The sequence below is a fragment of the Oncorhynchus mykiss genome, chromosome 18 (genome assembly GCF_013265735.2).
Source record: "Oncorhynchus mykiss isolate Arlee chromosome 18, USDA_OmykA_1.1, whole genome shotgun sequence".
NCBI lineage: Eukaryota > Metazoa > Chordata > Actinopteri > Salmoniformes > Salmonidae > Oncorhynchus > Oncorhynchus mykiss.
Window position 1 is genome coordinate 18,549,475 of NC_048582.1, and position 19,841 is coordinate 18,569,315.

Consider the following 19,841-nt stretch of genomic DNA (forward strand, 5'->3'; position numbering starts at 1 on the left):
TAAGCATTTCACGTTAAAGTCTTCACATGTTGTAGTTGTGACAAATAAAGTTCGATTTTATTTGATTCTCATATTTGCAGGTTGATGGCGCCCTCTTGTGCTAAAATGACGTCATGCTGAAGTTCAGTTCAGACAGAGAATAGTTATTTGTCCAGTAGTGGCAGACTCAGCGTCAGCTGTTGGTAGAATTACAGACTGGGCCTGCAAGCTCTTTCACTGCTACTTGACATAAATAACTAGATAGATGTGCAAGGACTAGGGCCCCGTGTTTTGGACAATCATGTCACATGACCTGGATTTTAACCTTTGTTTAAAGATTTTTCATCAAACGGTCCCCCTTTCTTTTTTATATCAGATGGTACAGCACCATCCTCAAAAAAATGCTTTAATTTTTGGTATAATTCAAATTTATGGAAAGGCTTAAAATAAATGTTAAAATCTAGGTCACGTAGCATGGTAGACCAAAACACATGGCCCTAGCAATGACAGAAACGTATAAACGCCAACACTCACCAGATATTAGTACTGTAGCATAATGGTTAACTGAACTTTACTGTCGTCAATAAAAATGTACTTTCATCACCTGTTGCTTCAACTAGATGTCAACAAAATCGTTTTCTGATTGGTTGTACCGTAATTAAAGTCCTCCCTCTCGCTCGTTTGCTTCGCCAGGAATCGTATGCCCAACAGCTTGTAGGCACGCACGGATAATTCGGTGTGTTAAACTTTAAACATATTAAATATTTGTACGTTTTTCGCTTCTTTTATTGACCGAAACATTTTGATTGGGTTTGTGTTTGTGTAGGCTACGCATCCAAAAAAAATCAACACGTTTTACACGGCGCCACTACAACAATGTTTGCCCAACTTCATAACCGCTATGAGGCTTTGTTGAATGAAAATAACTTTGTGACAGATCTCCTAGCAACGGTGGAGGAGAAAACTGGGATACAGAAGAAATATATCGCTTCAGGTAATAGTTTGTATTAAATCCACTTGCAATGTAGGACTTTGCCAGTTGCTTGGTTGTAAATGCTGCTCTATGTCAATGTTGAAACATTGTAACTTCACCCTCTGGTCTAGCCGCTTGTGGTTACTTTCTCGTTATGCAACGTTGGCTGGTTTGGCAAGGTCGGCACATATGACAGTTATTTTGCTGACATGTCACATTAACTAACTAGCCTACCAGCAACAGTTGTAGCTGTTAAACAGTACCGCAGTCTAGCCCAGTTAGGCCTAACACAAACAAACCATAGAAAACAAACGGTGTCACCAGACCAAATATTGTTTTAACGTGACTGTTTGTATTTATTATGGATCCCCATTAGCTGATCCCCATAAGTTGTAGGCCTAGGCTGCCTACAATATGATTTTACGACACTCATTTGAAGTAGCAAAGGTCGGAGATGGCCTAGATTGCAGTTAATCCACTGTTAGTGGTCGATAGCTGCTTCCAATGTCTAGCTAGCAGCTGGTCCCTAGCCAAGGGGTGTATTTATAACTCCTACAGAAATACCAACTGCTATGTTGAGATGGCAGATTTTAGGGTGACCTGCTGTCTTCAGTTGAGTTGTGCTCCTTCAGAGGTTGTGCCTGTCTGTTTGTGTGGTAATGCCTACTCATTCACTGACATTGACAACAACGAAGTTGACAAGAGCACAAACAGATCTGGGACCAGGCTAGTTCTGTTGCTGTCGTAATATTGTCCCTTTTGGGGTATTATTGACACACACACGGTCTGCCAGTACTGATGTTTATGGAAATGTCCTGAGAGCAACAACATAATTTTACATTGGACTGAGGTTGACTTTCTGGTGACTACTGAACTAACTGGACCTAATATGCAATAAAGAGAGTATATAAGACAATGTACCTTAGAGGTGTGTGTGTGTGTGTGTGTGTGTGTGTGCGCGCGCGCCTTGGTCTGGTCAAGTATGAAGTGAAGTACTTTAACGTCTGGTGGGAAGTTCTCTGCGGCCAATGTGTGTTCAGTACCGGGAGGAGAAGTTGCCTGTAGGATATCCTATGTAGCTTAGCTCTTCTTCTGAAGAAGGAACCCCAGCCCATTAGTCTTCCATCAATGTCAGAGAGGGACTCTGTCTGCTCTACCGCTGCCTGTGGAGGGACTCTGATCACATCACCAAGCATTCAGACATGGTGTCCACTGGGTAACCTAAGCTGTTTGGTGGAGGAAGGGGAAGGCACTGGTCCCGGTCCGTATGTGGGGTGTGGCAGCATGTTTGTGGATGACACTTGATGCACTCCAAATCAGGAATTTCACAAAACACCATTGACACATTTGAGAATAATTTCGATGTGCCCAGTGTTGCTTTTCCAAATCATAGTTTTGTGACCATATATAGCCGTCTGCCATAACTGAAACTAGTCATGAGTCTTGAAGATCATGAGGTGTATTGATTTTTGGTTAGATTGATTGGTGTATTGGACAATAACTGGCAGATGAAAAGCCTGGTGCCATATGTCTAAATGATTTCCCTATGCAAACAGGAGCTAAACCAAACAAAAGCCGATTACCTGCTAGCTAGGGTTACAATAGCAAGCAGCAGCCGCTTCTCTCCTTTTCTCTGTCCAGCTCTAAAACTCTGAGCCTATTCCAAATTTTTTTTTTCTTTTTACATGGGAATCCATTGTACATATGTTGACTGAAATGTGTGAAGGGTTAATTTGACAGACAGTGAAGTTCACGGCTGTAGGTTAATGTAGTTGCTAGTTTGTTGGTTTAGGTTAGAGCGGACCAGTATCTATGTGGAATCTCTGTCTCCTATTCCATAGTTCACATTCCACATGGTTACACTAGATGTCTTATGTACATCAACATTGAATTTGTGAATGTCAGTGTTTTGAATAGCGTTTCACACGAAGCCTTGTCCTGTTTATTCATCCAACATCCTGCACACACACACACACACACACACACACAAACACAAACACACACACACACACACACACACACACACACAGAGGTGATGTATCATGATATGAAGATGCTTTGAAATGTTTCCAGATTGACTGATATCTGGTATGAATCTCTCTGTCTCTAGGTGTGCTCTCTCTGATCAGTTTGTATCTGTTGTTTGGCTATGGAGCCTCTCTCCTCTGTAACCTGATTGGCTTTGTCTACCCAGCGTACCTCTCGTAAGTAGCACCTCAAAACATATCTAAGAAGTGGCGTTGTGATGCTCACATCATATGCTCCAGGTGAAGGGTTAAACATTATTTATTTAAATGATTTATTTCCATTCATCACTTGTCCTGTTGTCCAATCAGAATCAAGGCCATAGAGAGTAAGAAGAAAGACGATGACACTCAGTGGTTGACCTACTGGGTGGTCTACGGATTCTTCAGTATTGCAGAGGCTTTCTCTGACATCTTCCTCTCCTGGTTCCCCTTCTACTATGCTGGCAAGGTGTGTGTGTGTAACATTCAATATACAGGAGGCCAAAAGAAGATCATCATAGAATATCTCTCTCAATCCCTCTCTCCTACAGTGTTTGTTCCTGGTGTGGTGTATGGCTCCGGTGACGTGGAACGGTTCTGCTATTCTCTACTCCCGTGTGGTCCGTCCCGTGTTCCTCAGACACCAGGCCACCCTGGACAGTGTCGTCAACAACCTGAGTGATAAGGCCAAGAACATGGCTGACACTGTCACGAAAGAAGGTGAGGCACAGACCCACAAGTTAGATTTATATTGTGGAGATGCGGAAACAACAGTCCCGGCTCCCGACACCTCAGTTTTTCCCCAACGCCGCCAACGCAAATTAGTACTAGTAGAGTAATATATATATATAAAGTGACTGCACGTTGGGCTAAAAAATTATCCGGGAGAATTTGAATGCTACAGAAAAGGCATCTGAAGCAGTCGGACTGCTCCGAACTCTAATTCACATGTAATTACGATACTTAGTTATCCCGCATCTCTGCAATGTAAATCTAGCTGTACACACACACACACACACACACACACACACACGGTCACCAGATCTGTCAATCAAACTAATAACTCATGTTTTTATTGTTTTTTTTTTTCTCTCCAGCTGTCAACCAGGTCCTCAAGAATGACAAGAACCAGTGACCGACCGATGTATGACCACAAGCCTCAGACGCCTCGACTCCAATAAACACACAGAACCACACAACAGAGTGTGTGATGTCCCGTGAAGGACGATAATGGACCGTGTCACGTGATCAGTGGCCGGTGACCACCCTGCAGCACACACAAGGGACTTGTTTGTTTTTTCATGTTCTAGTCTGTCTTTTTAAGTTGCATGTATCAATGTTATATGATGAGTTTCCCATAATCCAGGCGTTGTGGCATCTGATAATCGGCGCAGCGTGACCTGTTTTTAAAGACCGGTTGGAATGCAACCAGAAGCTTAGGGTAGCCACCACACAATCCAGCTGACCTCTAAACAATGCGAATGTCTTAATGTAATCTGTAGCCTACTGTCAGGTAACCCATGTGCTGTAGATGTCTGTGAATCAGTGGAGACTCTCTCTCTCTCTCGACAGTGCCACGTTGACCTCACAAATCCACCCTTAGCCAATTTCCCCCTTTGACCTACCCCAGCACTAACACACCAGATTCAATAAGTCAGACTGTGATAAATTAGCTTGTTAAACCAGGTGGGTTAGTGCTGGGCTAGAACAAAAATGGCCCCGTAATAATGGATTGGGAAACACGGTACCAGGGGGTAGGGGCTAATGGAGGTGTCTAGGGGTATGTTTGGGATAGAGCCATTCTGAGCTGGGTCATTTCCTACAAAGTAGCCATGTTATTTCAGTCTCTTGTAATTAGTGCATACAGTAGCATGTCTCCACAATGTCTGCAGATCTGTGCCAAATATGTTTACTCCATCACCCTGCCGGAACAAAATGAATATTTATGTATGTAAACTGAACTGGAAAGTATTTTTGTTTAGTATGTTCTCTATTCTCATTGTCTTTAATAAATCAAACTGGAACTTGAGTAATGTTTCGTCTGTACTCCGTTCACACTTTTCCACAACTGGAGTCTGTTACACCATGCCGTTCTCAATTCTTTAGGAATTCTGAAATATGGATTTATTTAGGAAAGTCATTGATCCTACTTTATGGAATACTCCCTGTCAGAGGAATCTGGGAATTAAATTATCAATTGAACTACCAGAGGGAGAGAACCAGCAGTACTGCATATATGAAGGCTGGAGTGGAATAGCCCTGCACTAAGACGTTGATATACCCAGTTGACCTGTGCTCAGTACATTTACTGGTATACAGGAAGTGAAATCAGCTGGGATATGTTTTGGTGAATGTTCACTCTCAGACAAGTCTGAATGGGATGGCTCTTATGTCCATGCTGGGAGTGTAATGTCTGACTGATAATGGCCACACGTACTCACTGTCCCAGGGACTGTGTGTGTGTGGTGTGTGTTCTCTCTGTTTGTGTAGTAATTTGGGAACCTGGCAAAAGTCTCTATAAATGCACTTCCTTTAATCAAACCATAGATGCCAGACTGTGGGGGTGATAGAAGAGCATTGCATGTCTAACTCATCCCTTACTGTCTCTTTCCCTTCCTGAGGCTTTTCTACCCAGCTGTTCCTTTACTCTGGAGACTGCCTTTGCTGTCCATGCACATGTGTGTGTGTGTGTGGTCTTGAGTTTCCCTGGGGGACTGTGGTGTGTAATCATTGCAGTACTCTAACTCACTGACAGAGGGAGACAAACACACTTTACAGGCAGTACAGGCTTTAGTTCCAGCGCTGGTCCCGGAGAGGTACAGATCAAATCACTATTTATTTAAAGTACATTTAAACATGTCTTAATACGCTTTACAAACAAATTATAATATACAAATTAAACAAACCGCAAATGAATCAAAAACAGAAACTGCAGACATACAAAGTGGACATTGACACAAAAACATCAAGGGGCAAGACAGAGTGGGCTACAGGGAAATACATGGGGTTAAGACAGCAGCAAAACATTAGGGGGTTCAGTAGGGCAGGAGTGACTGCAGGGTGGGACATTGAAGTGGATAGATCGGAGGGGTCTGGTGGGCGGGTCAGTGTGTGGACTGGTGGTAGGATGTTTGGCTCACAGGCTGGTTGGTGGCTTCCTAAGTGAGGGATGGTGAGAGCAGCAGAAAGGATTCAGACAAGAAATGTAAAAAATGTACAGGGTTCCAGTCCTAGTGACCTGGTGCTGCAAACACCAGACACTCCATACCAATGTCCACTCAGAATGTGATTCTTGGATTTGTTTTTATGCCAAGATGGTGGCACCTGAAAGCCTTTAACGGTACCCAAATCTGACAGCTGACTTTAATATGTACTTTTTGGTTGGGACTGATCATGCAGTAGGCTAAGCAACCCTTTTTGTTTATCTGCCAAATATAGGCTATAAATAAGTGGGGAGCACCTTCAGCACCCCTACTTCCTGCGGCTATGGGGGGACAGTGGGATGCAACTAGAAGGGTCATTTTCTTCAGTTTACTCCCAAAACACATTTTGCTGTTAATTCGACAGTCTGGCTAAAGTATGGCTTCACTTGATATGCTGAAATAAAAACTCGGTAATTCACGAAACCGTGCCCGGTCCTGCGTTTTCAGTCGCTAAAACGTTAGGCCTATTTGTGCGTTTCTGTGTGTGTTGTGTGAGTGTTGTGTGATGACGCGTTGATCCGCAAGCCATAAGGGGATCGATGGAGACGGGTATAGATGGAGACATACCGATAGAGGGAGGAGAGACATTGTGGCACTAGAACTGTAGTGCATGGGAATATCAAGTAGAGAAAGCGATAAATATAGCTTCAACAAGGAGAGAGAGAGATAGAGAAAGCACGGGCTGTGAATTCGCGGACGACATGAGAGCTCTACATGAATAGTATACAATGCTTTAAAACTCAGCGTTTTGCCTTACAAACGTGTTGTCCGAAGACAGCCACTAAAACGGGACTACACATCAAATTCAGGTATGTAGCACTTAACCACAACCAGATCAATCTTTAGAAAAATCCGTTAGGCTATGTCGGTCAGAGAATGTTGATTAGTGTGTGGCGTTGCCTCTCATGGACAGTTGCCTTGGTAAATATGGGACAGCAGTTTAAAAAAAAATGGCAAACCGTTCATGTTATTTCTACCATATGTTAAAATGTTACTGCGCCATAAACTGCTTTATCGTCTGGAATGTGCGAGAGGGAGAGAGGATGATATTCTATGCAGGGATCTAAACATGTCTCGATTTGGAGGATGTGATGCGCCTTTGAAATTATGCCACCGCCACCAAAGCGAGATGGCGAAGTATTTTATGAATGAAAGGGGCAGAGTAGGTTAGCCTGTGACAACAGGCTGACAACAAACGAGGTCGTTTTTAACTCTTACTTTGCCTATAGCATACCCTGCTAGAAGCCCGCCATGGACATGCATTATTACACACACACACACACAGTAGGCTACATTCCACCAACATGATGGCAACGTGACGCATAGTCTCTGACTTTAATCCATATTTTCAGGCGGTACATCTGGACATTGCATGCTTGCCCGATTAACGTTATATGTGCTGTTTATGGCAGGCTTTCTTCCATGGCTATCCTTGCTGTGTGTGTGTGTTCCCGGTCCTTGTGTTTGTGTGGGTTCATAGTAGGAGGATGAGAGGAGAGGGGGAGGGATGACAGTGATTAAGCTTTGTAGTGTAGCAGATGGTAGTAAAGAGAGATTGGACCATGGCTGCGTGTGTGTAGGTGGGTGTTGGAGGAAATGTGTGTGTCATCTTTCATGCCCACTTTATGGTTGCATCATCACAGTTTGGGGACTGAGCTATGAGGGGTGGACACATCAGAGTTAGGGTTCGTAATTGTCCATACTACTGTCCTTTCTAGCATGGGGATATGGTGACCAGCAAGGGCCTGAATTACTGATGTCCTTTCTAAGAATGGCGAGTGAGTGTCCTGACAGACCCAGAGTTTGTATTTCCTTTGATGTTTATGTGATTTTTGGCTGCACCTCAGCTCACACTGGTTGAAGTGTTGTCTCTGTTCTTTTCCTGCTCGCTGTCGGTCTGTACCTCTCCTGCTCGCTGTCTGTCTGTACCTCTCCTGCTCGCTGTCTGTCTGTCTGTACCTCTCCTGCTCGCTGTCTGTCTGTCTGTACCTCTCCTGCTCACTGTCTGTCTGTCTGTCTGTACCTCTCCTGCTCGCTGTCTGTCTGTACCTCTCCTGCTCGCTGTCTGTCTGTCTGTACCTCTCCTGCTCGCTGTCTGTCTGTCTGTACCTCTCCTGCTCGCTGTCTGTCTGTCTGCTTCTCTCCTGCATGTCCCCCAGATACTGACCAGCAGGAGCATGGATTGTGGATGTCAGGATCATCATAGTTTACTATCAGAGTTTACTGTTTGTATGTGAAGGAGGCGTGCTGCTAAGTTAAGACCTGGGAATTGGGTCAATGCAGACAGTCCAGAAGAACAGAGAGGTTAGGCTCAATGATTAGCTGCTAAGCCTAGACCCCTGTGGTGCAATCTGTAACACACACACATGCATAAACACACTTATATGCATACAAACACACACACACACACACACTAAGCCCATCTTAATGTCGGAGAAATCTGTTGGAGTGACGGAATGAAGGGATTGTTGTCTAGAACTGGGATGAAGACGCGTTATGAAGTGGTTTTAAATGTTCTACAAACAAAGCTTTCTAATGTGAAATGTATATGCGGGACACCGAGATTTGAATGCTTATTACCTCTGTTTGCATCACTCTCCATCACACCGTGCACGGACACGCGCATGCATGCACACCCACAGAGAGAACAGATGAAGCATTGAAGCGGTGTGTGAGTAGATGTGAACATTCTATACGTGTGTGTGTGAGAGGTATAGAATGGAAGACTCCTGGACTCATGTGTACACAGAGTATCAGTATGTATTTTCCCTGGCTGCAGACACACACACACCTCCGCCAGCTGTGATAAGATCTGCCAGCAGAAGTCAGCCAAGGGTGTGTGTGGAACTGCATTCATTCATAGGGGCGACACACACATTTGCACATACACAAAAAGCTGACAGGTGTGTGTGTGCGACAGACAGATAGTCAGTCTCTCGGGCAGCTAACCACTGAGACTGTCAGGCACACAAACACACACAGGAGAAGATGAGAGGAGAGATGAGGAGAAGAGAGAGAAGGACAAATGCTGAGTAGAGGAGTATTGGTCTGTGCCAAAGTGATCTCCTAATGTAGAGTTGGCTGGGCTGGTCCAGATGTATTTACACCATTAAAGCACTCTATCCTTCCATCTCTATTCATCAGAGAAGGGGAGCAAAGAAAGATGGTCAGAGTGAGACAGTCCCATTTGGTAAGAGTGTCATCAATCTCTGTGCCCTAGTGTCAAGGACAGGTGTGTGTGTGTGTGTGTGTGTGGACCTTTAGACTGAAATTCCCACATTGGTCCATGAATATTAGTATGTCTGCACCTAGTGGTGGTGTTCTAGTTTGAAGTGGGATTGTAATTCCAGTGTTATCATTTGGTGTTAGAGGTCCTTATAACCAGTGTTTAGCCCCAGAGCTGTTCAATAATGCACACACACACACACACACACACACACACACACACACACACACACACACACACACACACACACACACACACACACACACACACACACACACACTACCAAGAATACAGAATAGTATTTGAGGAATAGGTTCAGATACAGAAAGATGAGGTGTGGTAAGTTAACGGTAGTTAAAAGCTTTTGTTTCATCAGGGATACCCCCTTGTCAGTACATGTGTCTGTCTCCCCCTTGTCAGTACATGTGTCTGTCTCCCCCTGGGGTCAGTACATGTGTCTGTCTCCCCCTGGGGTCAGTACATGTGTCTGTCTCCCCCTTGTCAGTACATGTGTCTGTCTCCCCCTGGGGTCAGTACATGTGTCTGTCTCCCCCTGGGGTCAGTACATGTGTCTGTCTCCCCCTTGTCAGTACATGTGTCTGTCTCCCCCTTGTCAGTACATGTGTCTGTCTCCCCCTTGTCAGTACATGTGTCTGTCTCCCCCTTGTCAGTACATGTGTCTGTCTCCCCCTTGTCAGTACATGTGTCTGTCTCCCCCTGGGGTCAGTACATGTGTCTGTCTCCCCCTGGGGTCAGTACATGTGTCTGTCTCCCCCTGGGGTCAGTACATGTGTCTGTCTCCCCCTTGTCAGTACATGTGTCTGTCTCCCCCTTGTCAGTACATGTGTCTGTCTCCCCCTTGTCAGTACACGTGTCTGTCTCCCCCTGGGGTCAGTAAATGTGTCTGTCTCCCCCTGGGGTCAGTACATGTGTCTGTCTCCCCCTGGGGTCAGTACATGTGTCTGTCTCCCCCTTGTCAGTACATGTGTCTGTCTCCCCCTTGTCAGTACATGTGTCTGTCTCCCCCTGGGGTCAGTACATGTGTCTGTCTCCCCCTGGGGTCAGTACATGTGTCTGTCTCCCCCTGGGGTCAGTACATGTGTCTGTCTCCCCCTTGTCAGTACATGTGTCTGTCTCCCCCTTGGGGTCAGTACATGTGTCTGTCTCCCCCTGGGGTCAGTACATGTGTCTGTCTCCCCCTGGGGTCAGTACATGTGTCTGTCTCCCCCTGGGGTCAGTACATGTGTCTGTCTCCCCCTTGGGGTCAGTACATGTGTCTGTCTCCCCCTTGGGGTCAGTACATGTGTCTGTCTCCCCCTGGGGTCAGTACATGTGTCTGTCTCCCCCTTGTCAGTACATGTGTCTGTCTCCCCCTTGTCAGTACATGTGTCTGTCTCCCCCTTGTCAGTACATGTGTCTGTCTCCCCCTGGGGTCAGTACATGTGTCTGTCTCCCCCTTGGGGTCAGTACATGTGTCTGTCTCCCCCTGGGGTCAGTACATGTGTCTGTCTCCCCCTGGGGTCAGTACATGTGTCTGTCTCCCCCTGGGGTCAGTACATGTGTCTGTCTCCCCCTGGGGTCAGTACATGTGTCTGTCTCCCCCTGGGGTCAGTACATGTGTCTGTCTCCCCCTGGGGTCAGTACATGTGTCTGTCTCCCCCTGGGGTCAGTACATGTGTCTGTCTCCCCCTTGGGGTCAGTACATGTGTCTGTCTCCCCCTGGGGTCAGTACATGTGGCTGTCTCTACCTGGAGTCAGTACATGTCTGTCTCCACCTGGGGTGAGTACTGCAATTCACATATTCCCTCTTCTCTCTGTGTGTGTTTAATACTGTGTCCAGGCAGTAGGGGGCAGCATGCCTGAGCAGAGTAATGACTACAGGGTGGTGGTGTTTGGAGCGGGGGGAGTGGGGAAGAGCTCCCTGGTCCTACGCTTCGTTAAAGGCACCTTCAGAGACACCTATATCCCCACTGTGGAGGACACCTATCGACAGGTGAGACAGGGACACCTATATCCCCACTGTGGAGGACACCTATCGACAGGTGAGACAGGGAGAGGAAGGAAGACTGAGGCAGCGTCTGGAATGGCATCCTAATCTCTGTTTAGTCCACTACTTTGACCATGGCCTGAAGATAGTGCACTTCAGAGAATAGGGTGCCGTTTCAGACAAAACGATGCATTGACAGGTAATCAGGGATGGGCAGTAGGCCAACTGCTTTATATAGACGTAATGACCATATATATTGTGTCCAGAGGGCTATTTTATCCACTGATCTGATGCACCAAGTCAAATGATACAACTTAGTGATCAAAAGAGCATTGAGTATAAGCAATGGTTTTTTTTTTCAATTAATGATCATGTATTACCCTAATGATACTAATTGTGTGTATGTTTGTGTGTGTCTACAGGTGATCAGCTGTGATAAGAGTGTGTGTACGCTCCAGATAACTGATACAACAGGCAGTCACCAGTTCCCTGCCATGCAGAGGTTGTCCATATCTAAAGGACATGCCTTCATACTGGTCTACTCTGTAACCAGCAAACAGTCACTGGAGGAACTCAAGCCTATCTACCAACAGGTGTGTGTGTGTGTGTGTGTGTGTGTGTGTGTGTGTGTGTGTGTGTGACAGTGTGTTGTAATCTCTCCTTGTGTTCTCCAGGTGATAGCCATAAAGGGGAACATAGAGGCCATCCCCATCATGTTGGTGGGCAACAAGAGTGATGAGACCCAGAGAGAGGTGGAGACTAAAGATGGAGAGGCACAGGTCTGTAACGTAAACAAACAAACAAAAATCTGACCTGGGTTCAGTAGAACTACATAATGTCAAATACTTTAAAATATCGATTCAGTTTGGAATAGTGCCAAAAGTGCAAACCCCAAGTTAAATAAATCCTACCTCAAAGTAGTTGATCTGTGTATATTTTACCCAGGTCTGGTACTGTCGGGCCGATTTGCTGTAAAGCGAATTCCCATTCTACTTTCTCCTGTTAATAACAATAATACAATTAATCCTATTAATAATCCTACTGTGTGGTCTTCAAGGCGACCACGTGGAAGTGTGCGTTCATGGAGACGTCAGCTAAGACCAACCACAACGTGACCGAGCTGTTCCAGGAGCTGCTCAACCTGGACAAGAAGAGAAACATGAGTCTCAACATCGACGGGAAACGGTCCGGAAAACAGTCCAGAGCTGAGAGACTGAAGGGAAAATGTAGTGTCATGTAGAGGAGAGGAGAGGAGAGGAGAGGAGAGAGAGAGAGGGAGGGAGGGAGGGAAGGAAGGAAGGAGGTCACAAGGAAGACAGAAAGTGAGAGGATAAAAGACGAACAGAAGAGGGGGAGAGGAAGAGAAGAGAGACGGAGAAGAGTGAAGAGAGGACCACTGGTGGGTTCTATACCTCACCCTCTCAGTATCCTCTCTCGTCTCCTGTCTACCTGACCAGGTTCCTAACCCTCCATACAGTCCCACTGTAGTGAAAATATTTGGGGGGGGGGGGTAGTCTGAAGACGACTCAAACCCTGCATCTGTCAGCATCAGTCCAACACCTCAGCCATCACGCCGTGAGGTCCCAACCTCTTGGCGAGGTCACTAGATGTTACACTAGGGACACTCCAACATAATGTACATATCCTATGAATACATGACCTCCCTCCCTAGCACCTCTGAAAGACACAGACAGTAATACCCCCCTAACCGTCTCTGTCATCATGCAAAATGAAGAATCCTCTTAACTCCTCATTCAAGTGGCTTCAAAATGGATCGAAATCATTACTTGAACTGGAGAAACGCTGAACTTGTGCCATCAACAATCCCTCTAAGACTTTAGCTCAGTGTTAAAACAAGGGAAGGGCAGTAGTTCACGTCTGACTTGGAATCAGAGGAAAGAGAACCTGGGAAAGAAAGATGTGGTAGTTGGAGTGAAATGTTAAGAAGTCTGCCTGGGACACTTGGTAGTTGGAGTGAAATGTTAAGAAGTCTACCTGGGACACTTGGTAGTTGGACTGAAATGTTAAGAAGTCTGCCTGGGACACTTGGTAGTTGGACTGAAATGTTAAGAAGTCTACCTGGGACACTTGGTAGTTGGACTGAAATGTTAAGAAGTCTACCTGGGACACTTGGTAGTTGGACTGAAATGTTAAGAAGTCTACCTGGGACACTTGGTAGTTGGACTGAAATGTTAAGAAGTCTACCTGGGACACTTGGTAGTTGGACTGAAATGTTAAGAAGTCTACCTGGGACACTTGGTAGTTGGACTGAAATGTTAAGAAGTCTACCTGAGACACTTGGTAGTTGGACTTTGGTTGGATGGACGATGGACTTGAAACGTTTGGAGTGGACTTGGAACATGTGAAGAGGTATTAGAAAAGGTGGTTGTGGGATTTGGACTGGGAATACTGTGGGATTTGGACTGGGAATACTGTGGGATTTGGACTGGGAATACTGTGGGATTTGGACTGGGAATACTGTGGGATTTGGACTGGGAATACTGTGGGATTTGGACTGGGAATACTGTGGGATTTGGACTGGGAATATTGCGGATGATGTCGCTGGGAATGTTTGCGTCGGTTGGCTTTGGCCCTTGTTGTTTCATGTGAGGAGCCTTTCTGTTGGCCTTGTGTTTCCCATGCCAAGCTGCTGAATCCTCTTCGTACACAGAGAAGCACAGAGAGGATGGAGTGACGACTCTACTCGACGGAGGGAAGACACTCGATTAGTTTTATGCCATGCAAATACCATCACATTGCACTTAATGTCACACACACACACACACACACACATATAAATGCACACACACGCACATGCTTTTTGGAGACCAGTGGTCATTCACCAAGTGTATTCCTACATAGTATGTACATGAAAAAGGAGTGATGTAATTATATTATTGTCCCAAACACCTCTATTGGTTTATGTAAAGCAATAAGGTTGTTTGTCAAAGTACAGAATATATATATATATTCTGTACTCCCCAAATAATAACTTTAACCATTAGGGGGTAAATGCAAAACTGATCTTAGATCAGCATTTATGGACAAAGTCATCCTACTTACTATACAGGAGAGCTAAAAGCACAATCATTTGATTGACGTTGTGTTTTTGTTTTACCATGTTCCGTTATCTATCTTGCAGAATAAATGACAGCCAATATATTTTGAACAGAGGTGGAGGAAGGAGGGAGCAGCTCTCCTGTAGTCATTATTCCAGGTGACTTGTAATGTGTACAGTATTTAAACGTGTGAAAGAGCACCATAAGGCTGTGGGTTGGTTATATAGCACGGTATTGTAACAAAGCAGACAAAAAGGTTAAGCTGCATCGCAAATGGCACCCTATTCTCTATTTAGTGCACTCTTTTTTGGGGGGACCAGAGCCCATATGCTCTGATCTAAAGTAATGCACTATATAGGGTACCATTTAGGACATAAACTATGTGAGGGAACCCGGATCTAAACTGGACCCAAAAAGAAGTAGAAAACACCACTTCATATCTCTCTAAAAAAGAAGCACGGAATTGATTAGAGTTTCAACCAGGGATTTAATTTTCAATTCGGAATATTAATTGAAATTCTGTTCATAAAACGAAAACTCTGTCATTGGAAATACAATGGGCAAATTGAATAGACTGAATTAGAAAGGGAATGGTCTCCATCACTGTGTATAGAGTATTGAGAAGGTACGTTGTGTTGCTATGTGCTGTGTTATACTTATGGCCCAAATGTTTTCCTGACCTCATGCCCTGACCAGGAAAACGTTGATCCCCAGTTGTAGGCTATAGCTAAGGCTAAGGGTTGTTCCTGTTCAGATCACATGCTCAGGAAAAGGTCCTGGATCTGATTAGGAAACAGTGTTCTAGTGCAGTATTACACTAGAACTATAATATAGTATACAGTCATCTATTATTCAGATCAGATTGACATAACCCACATTTAGTGAATTACGTGAAATATTTTACATCAAATAGTATCAAACTACTATGTGGTGTGTGTGTGTGTGTGTGTGTGTGTGTGTGTGTACAGTGTAAGATTGAATCAGCACAGACGCCTCTACCCCATCCTCCCACAACTGGTCTCATTGCATCTGCCAAAGGCCAATAGTGTGTGTGTGTGTGTGTTTTATGAAGTGTCGGTCAGAGGTTCCCTGTGGAGATGACCCACACGTTCTGCATGAGTCAGACTGCTCAGGCTCATGCACACACAGTGGTGGAAAAAGTACCCAATTTTCATACTTGAGTAAAAGTACAGATACTTCAATAGAAAGTTACTCAAGTGAAAGTCACCCAGTAAAATACTACTTGAGTAAAAGTCTGTATTTTGTTCTAAATATACTTAAGTATCAAAAGTCAGTGGACTTGGTCAAATATACTTAAGTAGTAAAAGTATAAATAATTTCAAATTCCTTATATTAAGCAAAGCAGATGGCACTGTTTTCTTGTTTTTAACATGTACAGACATCATTTACAAACAACGTATTTGTGTTTAGTGAGTCTGCCAGATCAGAGGCAGTAGGGATGACCATGTGTTCTCTTGATAAGTGCGTGTGAATTTGACAATTTTCCTGTCCTGCTAAGCACACATGTAACAAGTACTTTTGGGTGTATGGAGTATGTATGTAAGGAGTAAAAAGTACATTTTCTTTAGGAATGTAGTAAAGTAAAATTTGTCAAAAATAGTAAAGTACAGATACCCAAAAAAACTACTGAAGTAATACTTTAAAATATTTGTACTTAAGTACTTAACACCACTGCGTGTACACACACACACACACATACAGTACACAGATATATAAATACACAGGCATACCAATCAAACAGCGAGCAGTCCTTTGTGCCACAGAAACCTCATTACCTGCGTCTCATGCGTTACCTTATCCCCTGATCCCATGTGATTCTGGTCAAAGTAGTGCACTACATAGGGAATAGGGTGTTGTGAGATTTGGACATTGTCTGTTTTTCTGCACTGCTGTGTCACCCTGTAACCCGTCTGTTGTACACCTCCTATTAGTTTTACCACTCCCTTCACTCCACATCTGTAGATAACTATATAATATAGACCCGATAGAGGATTTAGGAACGTTAGGGAATGGTGACATCATGGCCCTCTTCAAAGGATTGTGGGTAGTGTGGTTCTCTTAGGAGTGAAGGTAGAGCTGCCAACTGTGATTCCACAGTATGTTATTAGAATCAGAGAAGGGATGGGCACTGAGGAAGATCTCTCACCTCATTGGATGAGCACCTGGGGGACTGGCCAGAGCCCAAATGGGCGGAGTCCTCCAGAGATGAACCAATGGGAGGGTTTCTTTTTTTTCACGTGTGTAGTTTAGAGTGCTGGATCCTGTCTTGAGATCCACACACACAACTACTTTCCTCACAAATATATCAATAACATGATTTACATGAAGTCTGATTTTGCTGTATGTCAAGTTACGAATGGGTTCAAAGAGCATTCCTATAATGACTCAGGAATGGACAAAGAGGCTGCTGTATGGCTGAATCAAAACCAAGATAGAAACACACAACAGAGCTGATATGATTCTAGAATAGATTATACAAGCCAGAGTTGTCTGTTCTATGTAGTTTCTACCTGAAAAAGCCCCTACAGCCTTTCACTGATGTGTGTTATCAGAAAGTCATGTTGCTGGAAACTGGGTACTGGTCATGTTGCAGAAGAGAAGTGGCACAAAGGACTATGGGAAGAGTAGTTCATTGAGTGTAGTTAATCAGAAACATGTTCTATAAACTCAAGCCTACCAAGGACACAGTTTGGAATTTTTGCATCACCCCAGATCATACTATCAGCCCAAAAACAACTTCTTGCCCCTAGAAGTTCAAATATCTGAAGGGACTGGATAGGGGACAGGGTTAACTATTAGGCTTTAGGGAACTTCCGCCATATTGTTTACACTTGTCTGCTCTGCCAAACACAAAATGTGGAAGTGCCTCGAAGTTGTTTCTGGACCGGGCCTCTGGGGGGTGCAATGACTTCTGGGTAGTGTGGTTCTACTAACCTCCATCTCTGTCCTTCCCTCCCTGCATGGCCACAATAAGTGTTGCTCCCAGCCAGCATGAGAACCAATAAGGATGCAAACTGTGAAATGAACATATTTTGTATTTTATTATTATAATTATTCTGCATTAATAATGGCTTTGGTTTGAAAAGTGTAACTGTTTTTAATCTCTTGTTTTTGTAAACATTTTTGTTTTGTCCTTTTTTTTAACATAATGATCATGTATAGACATTTTTATTATTTTATTTTTAAGATAGTTGTTATTATAATGAATTATTATTCTAGCTATTTATTCTAGCAATAGTCTTCCAACTATAATGTACTGTGGCAATGCATCCTAACTATAAGATATTATGTATATGAAGAAATGATCATATCGACTCTGCAAAATGATTTTTCTTAATAAAAACAACAGTTAAGAATCTGCCTCTTGTGTGATATTTCCTTTCACAATGTGTGTGAAATGACAGAAAGATGACCTGAAGACTCCCGAAGACTACTGTTGGCTCCTACATTGAGCACCTAGGATTTTGCTTAGTGGGCTGACATGGTCTTGCATTGTGTAGATCAAGGTTTCCCAAACTCGGTCCTGGGGCCCCCCACGGGTGCGCGTTTTGGTTTTTGCACTAGCACTACACATGGATTTAGTACTGTAGATATGTGGTGGAGTAGGGGCCCGAGGGCACACAGTGTGTTGGGAATGTATTGTAAGGAAGAGTAGCTGCGGCATTGGAAGCAGCTAATGGGGACCCATAATAAATACTACACAGCTGATTCAAATAGTCAAAGCTTGATGATGAGCTGGTTATTTGAATCAGCTGTGTAGTGCAGGACAACTTAATGTGCACCGGGGGGTGTATAGGACCGAGTATAGGAAACCCTGGTAGATAACCGGGTTAGATACCAGGTCGGTTACGTGGACTGATGATGCACTCAACACAACTCGGAACTAGTAAGTCTCCGACTTCTGATTTTGATGCATGCAAGACCCCCCCCACCCCCCTCCAAAAAAAGACCAAGTTAAAGAACTCTGAATGGTGAAAAATAATTTGGAAAGGACATCCAACTCGGAATTACAAGTCAGAAACTCGGGCATCCATCCTAGAGCCCCGACTTCTCTGACCTGAAGATCACTGACATCACGATTTTTCCCAATTAAAGCTTGTTTCTTTTCAGAGATCCCAGTTGTCTTGAAGGCACCATGACAACAGCTTGCAGCCTCATACGGTGTCATACTGTCCTCCACTCCCTGACAGCATGCCTGCAAAGCAAAGCAAAGCACATTCTCTCTTCCTCTATCTGCTTGAGGATTCTTCACCCAATGTGGTTGCTATGGCGACTCAGTGACGGCTACGGTTGCCGCGTCAGAATGTGGTGTGACCCAGGTGATGCGTTACGACAACCGTAGATCTTCTAGGCAGAGTGTGTGTGTGTGTGTGTGTCAGGCTGTAATGTGAGGAGACCTGAGGTTAGCAGCCCTCTGTAGGATCTTAATGAGGGTGACACACACCCTGATAACACACACACACCCTTCACGTGCCTCTTGGGTTACACAAACATACACTCTTGATGCCATCTTTGTGTAAGTGTAACTAATTAGCCACTAACATCACTGACATAATGCTGTTTACATACAACACACATCAACACTGTTTTAACATACTCCATCAAAAACACAAACACAGTTGACCCTGTTTTAACATAGAGACTATAAAACAAACAACACACACACACACACACCCGGCCCAGGGTATAATGAAGTTAACAGCCATCTCATGGAGTGGAGTTTCTCACAGGCTCTATGAGTCAGAGAGAGAGGTGGGGAGAGAGAACAGGGAGAGAGAGAGTCAGAGAGAGGGAGAGAGTGTGTATATGTCCCTTTAGTCACCACTCATGAGTCATATATTGTATAGAGAGACTATGGCCATTGTGGTTTCAACACATAACCATGACAATGCTCTTAGATAACATCACATCATTTTAGCATCTACTGGGGGCTACTGACTAGTAACAGTTCAGGGTGATGGGGAGGATTTTAAACCCAGCTGATTTAACAGAAATACAGTCCTTAGTCTTTTGACCAACTGGGTTTAATGCCGGGTCATCTGCGTGCCACAAAACTGTGTTCACCCGAGTTTGGTTCACCAAATGACCTCTGTTACATGCTCATATACTGCTAAACTGATCTAGAATCCAAATGGTACTGTGAGAATTCCAATTCAGTACTGATCTAGAATCCAAATGGCACTGTGAGAATTCCAATTCAGTACTGATCTAGAATCCAAATGGTACTGTGAGAATTCCAATTCAGTACTGATCTAGAATCCAAATGGCACTGTGAGAATTCCAATTCAGTACTGATCTAGAATCCAAATGGTACTGTGAGAATTCCAATTCAGTACTGATCTAGAATCCAAATGGCACTGTGAGAATTCCAATTCAGTACTGATCTA

General features: G+C 44.3%; 2 protein-coding genes across 3 annotated transcripts; both read left to right on the plus strand.

The window, feature by feature from the left end:
• The first annotated feature begins 565 nt into the window (after positions 1 to 565).
• LOC110495724 (receptor expression-enhancing protein 6) lies at positions 566 to 4,987 on the plus strand. 2 transcript variants are annotated; one of them, XM_021571114.2, is made up of 6 exons: positions 566 to 715; positions 806 to 973; positions 3,063 to 3,156; positions 3,289 to 3,427; positions 3,510 to 3,678; positions 4,056 to 4,987. In XM_021571114.2, exons 2-6 carry the CDS (start codon positions 856 to 858, stop codon positions 4,091 to 4,093), a joined length of 558 nt encoding a protein of 185 aa, XP_021426789.2. In that variant the 5' UTR covers positions 566 to 715; positions 806 to 855; the 3' UTR covers positions 4,094 to 4,987. The 2 variants fall into 2 exon arrangements, with proteins under 2 accessions (XP_021426789.2, XP_021426788.2); XM_021571113.2 differs by having other exon boundaries at positions 651 to 973.
• Positions 4,988 to 6,080: 1,093 nt separating this feature from the next.
• On the plus strand, positions 6,081 to 14,633 carry diras1b (DIRAS family, GTP-binding RAS-like 1b). Its single transcript, XM_036952132.1, has 5 exons — positions 6,081 to 6,970; positions 11,228 to 11,380; positions 11,797 to 11,967; positions 12,049 to 12,153; positions 12,432 to 14,633. The coding sequence occupies exons 2-5, from the start codon at positions 11,243 to 11,245 to the stop codon at positions 12,612 to 12,614; spliced, it is 597 nt and encodes a 198-aa protein (XP_036808027.1). The 5' UTR covers positions 6,081 to 6,970; positions 11,228 to 11,242; the 3' UTR covers positions 12,615 to 14,633.
• Positions 14,634 to 19,841: the final 5,208 nt, after the last annotated feature.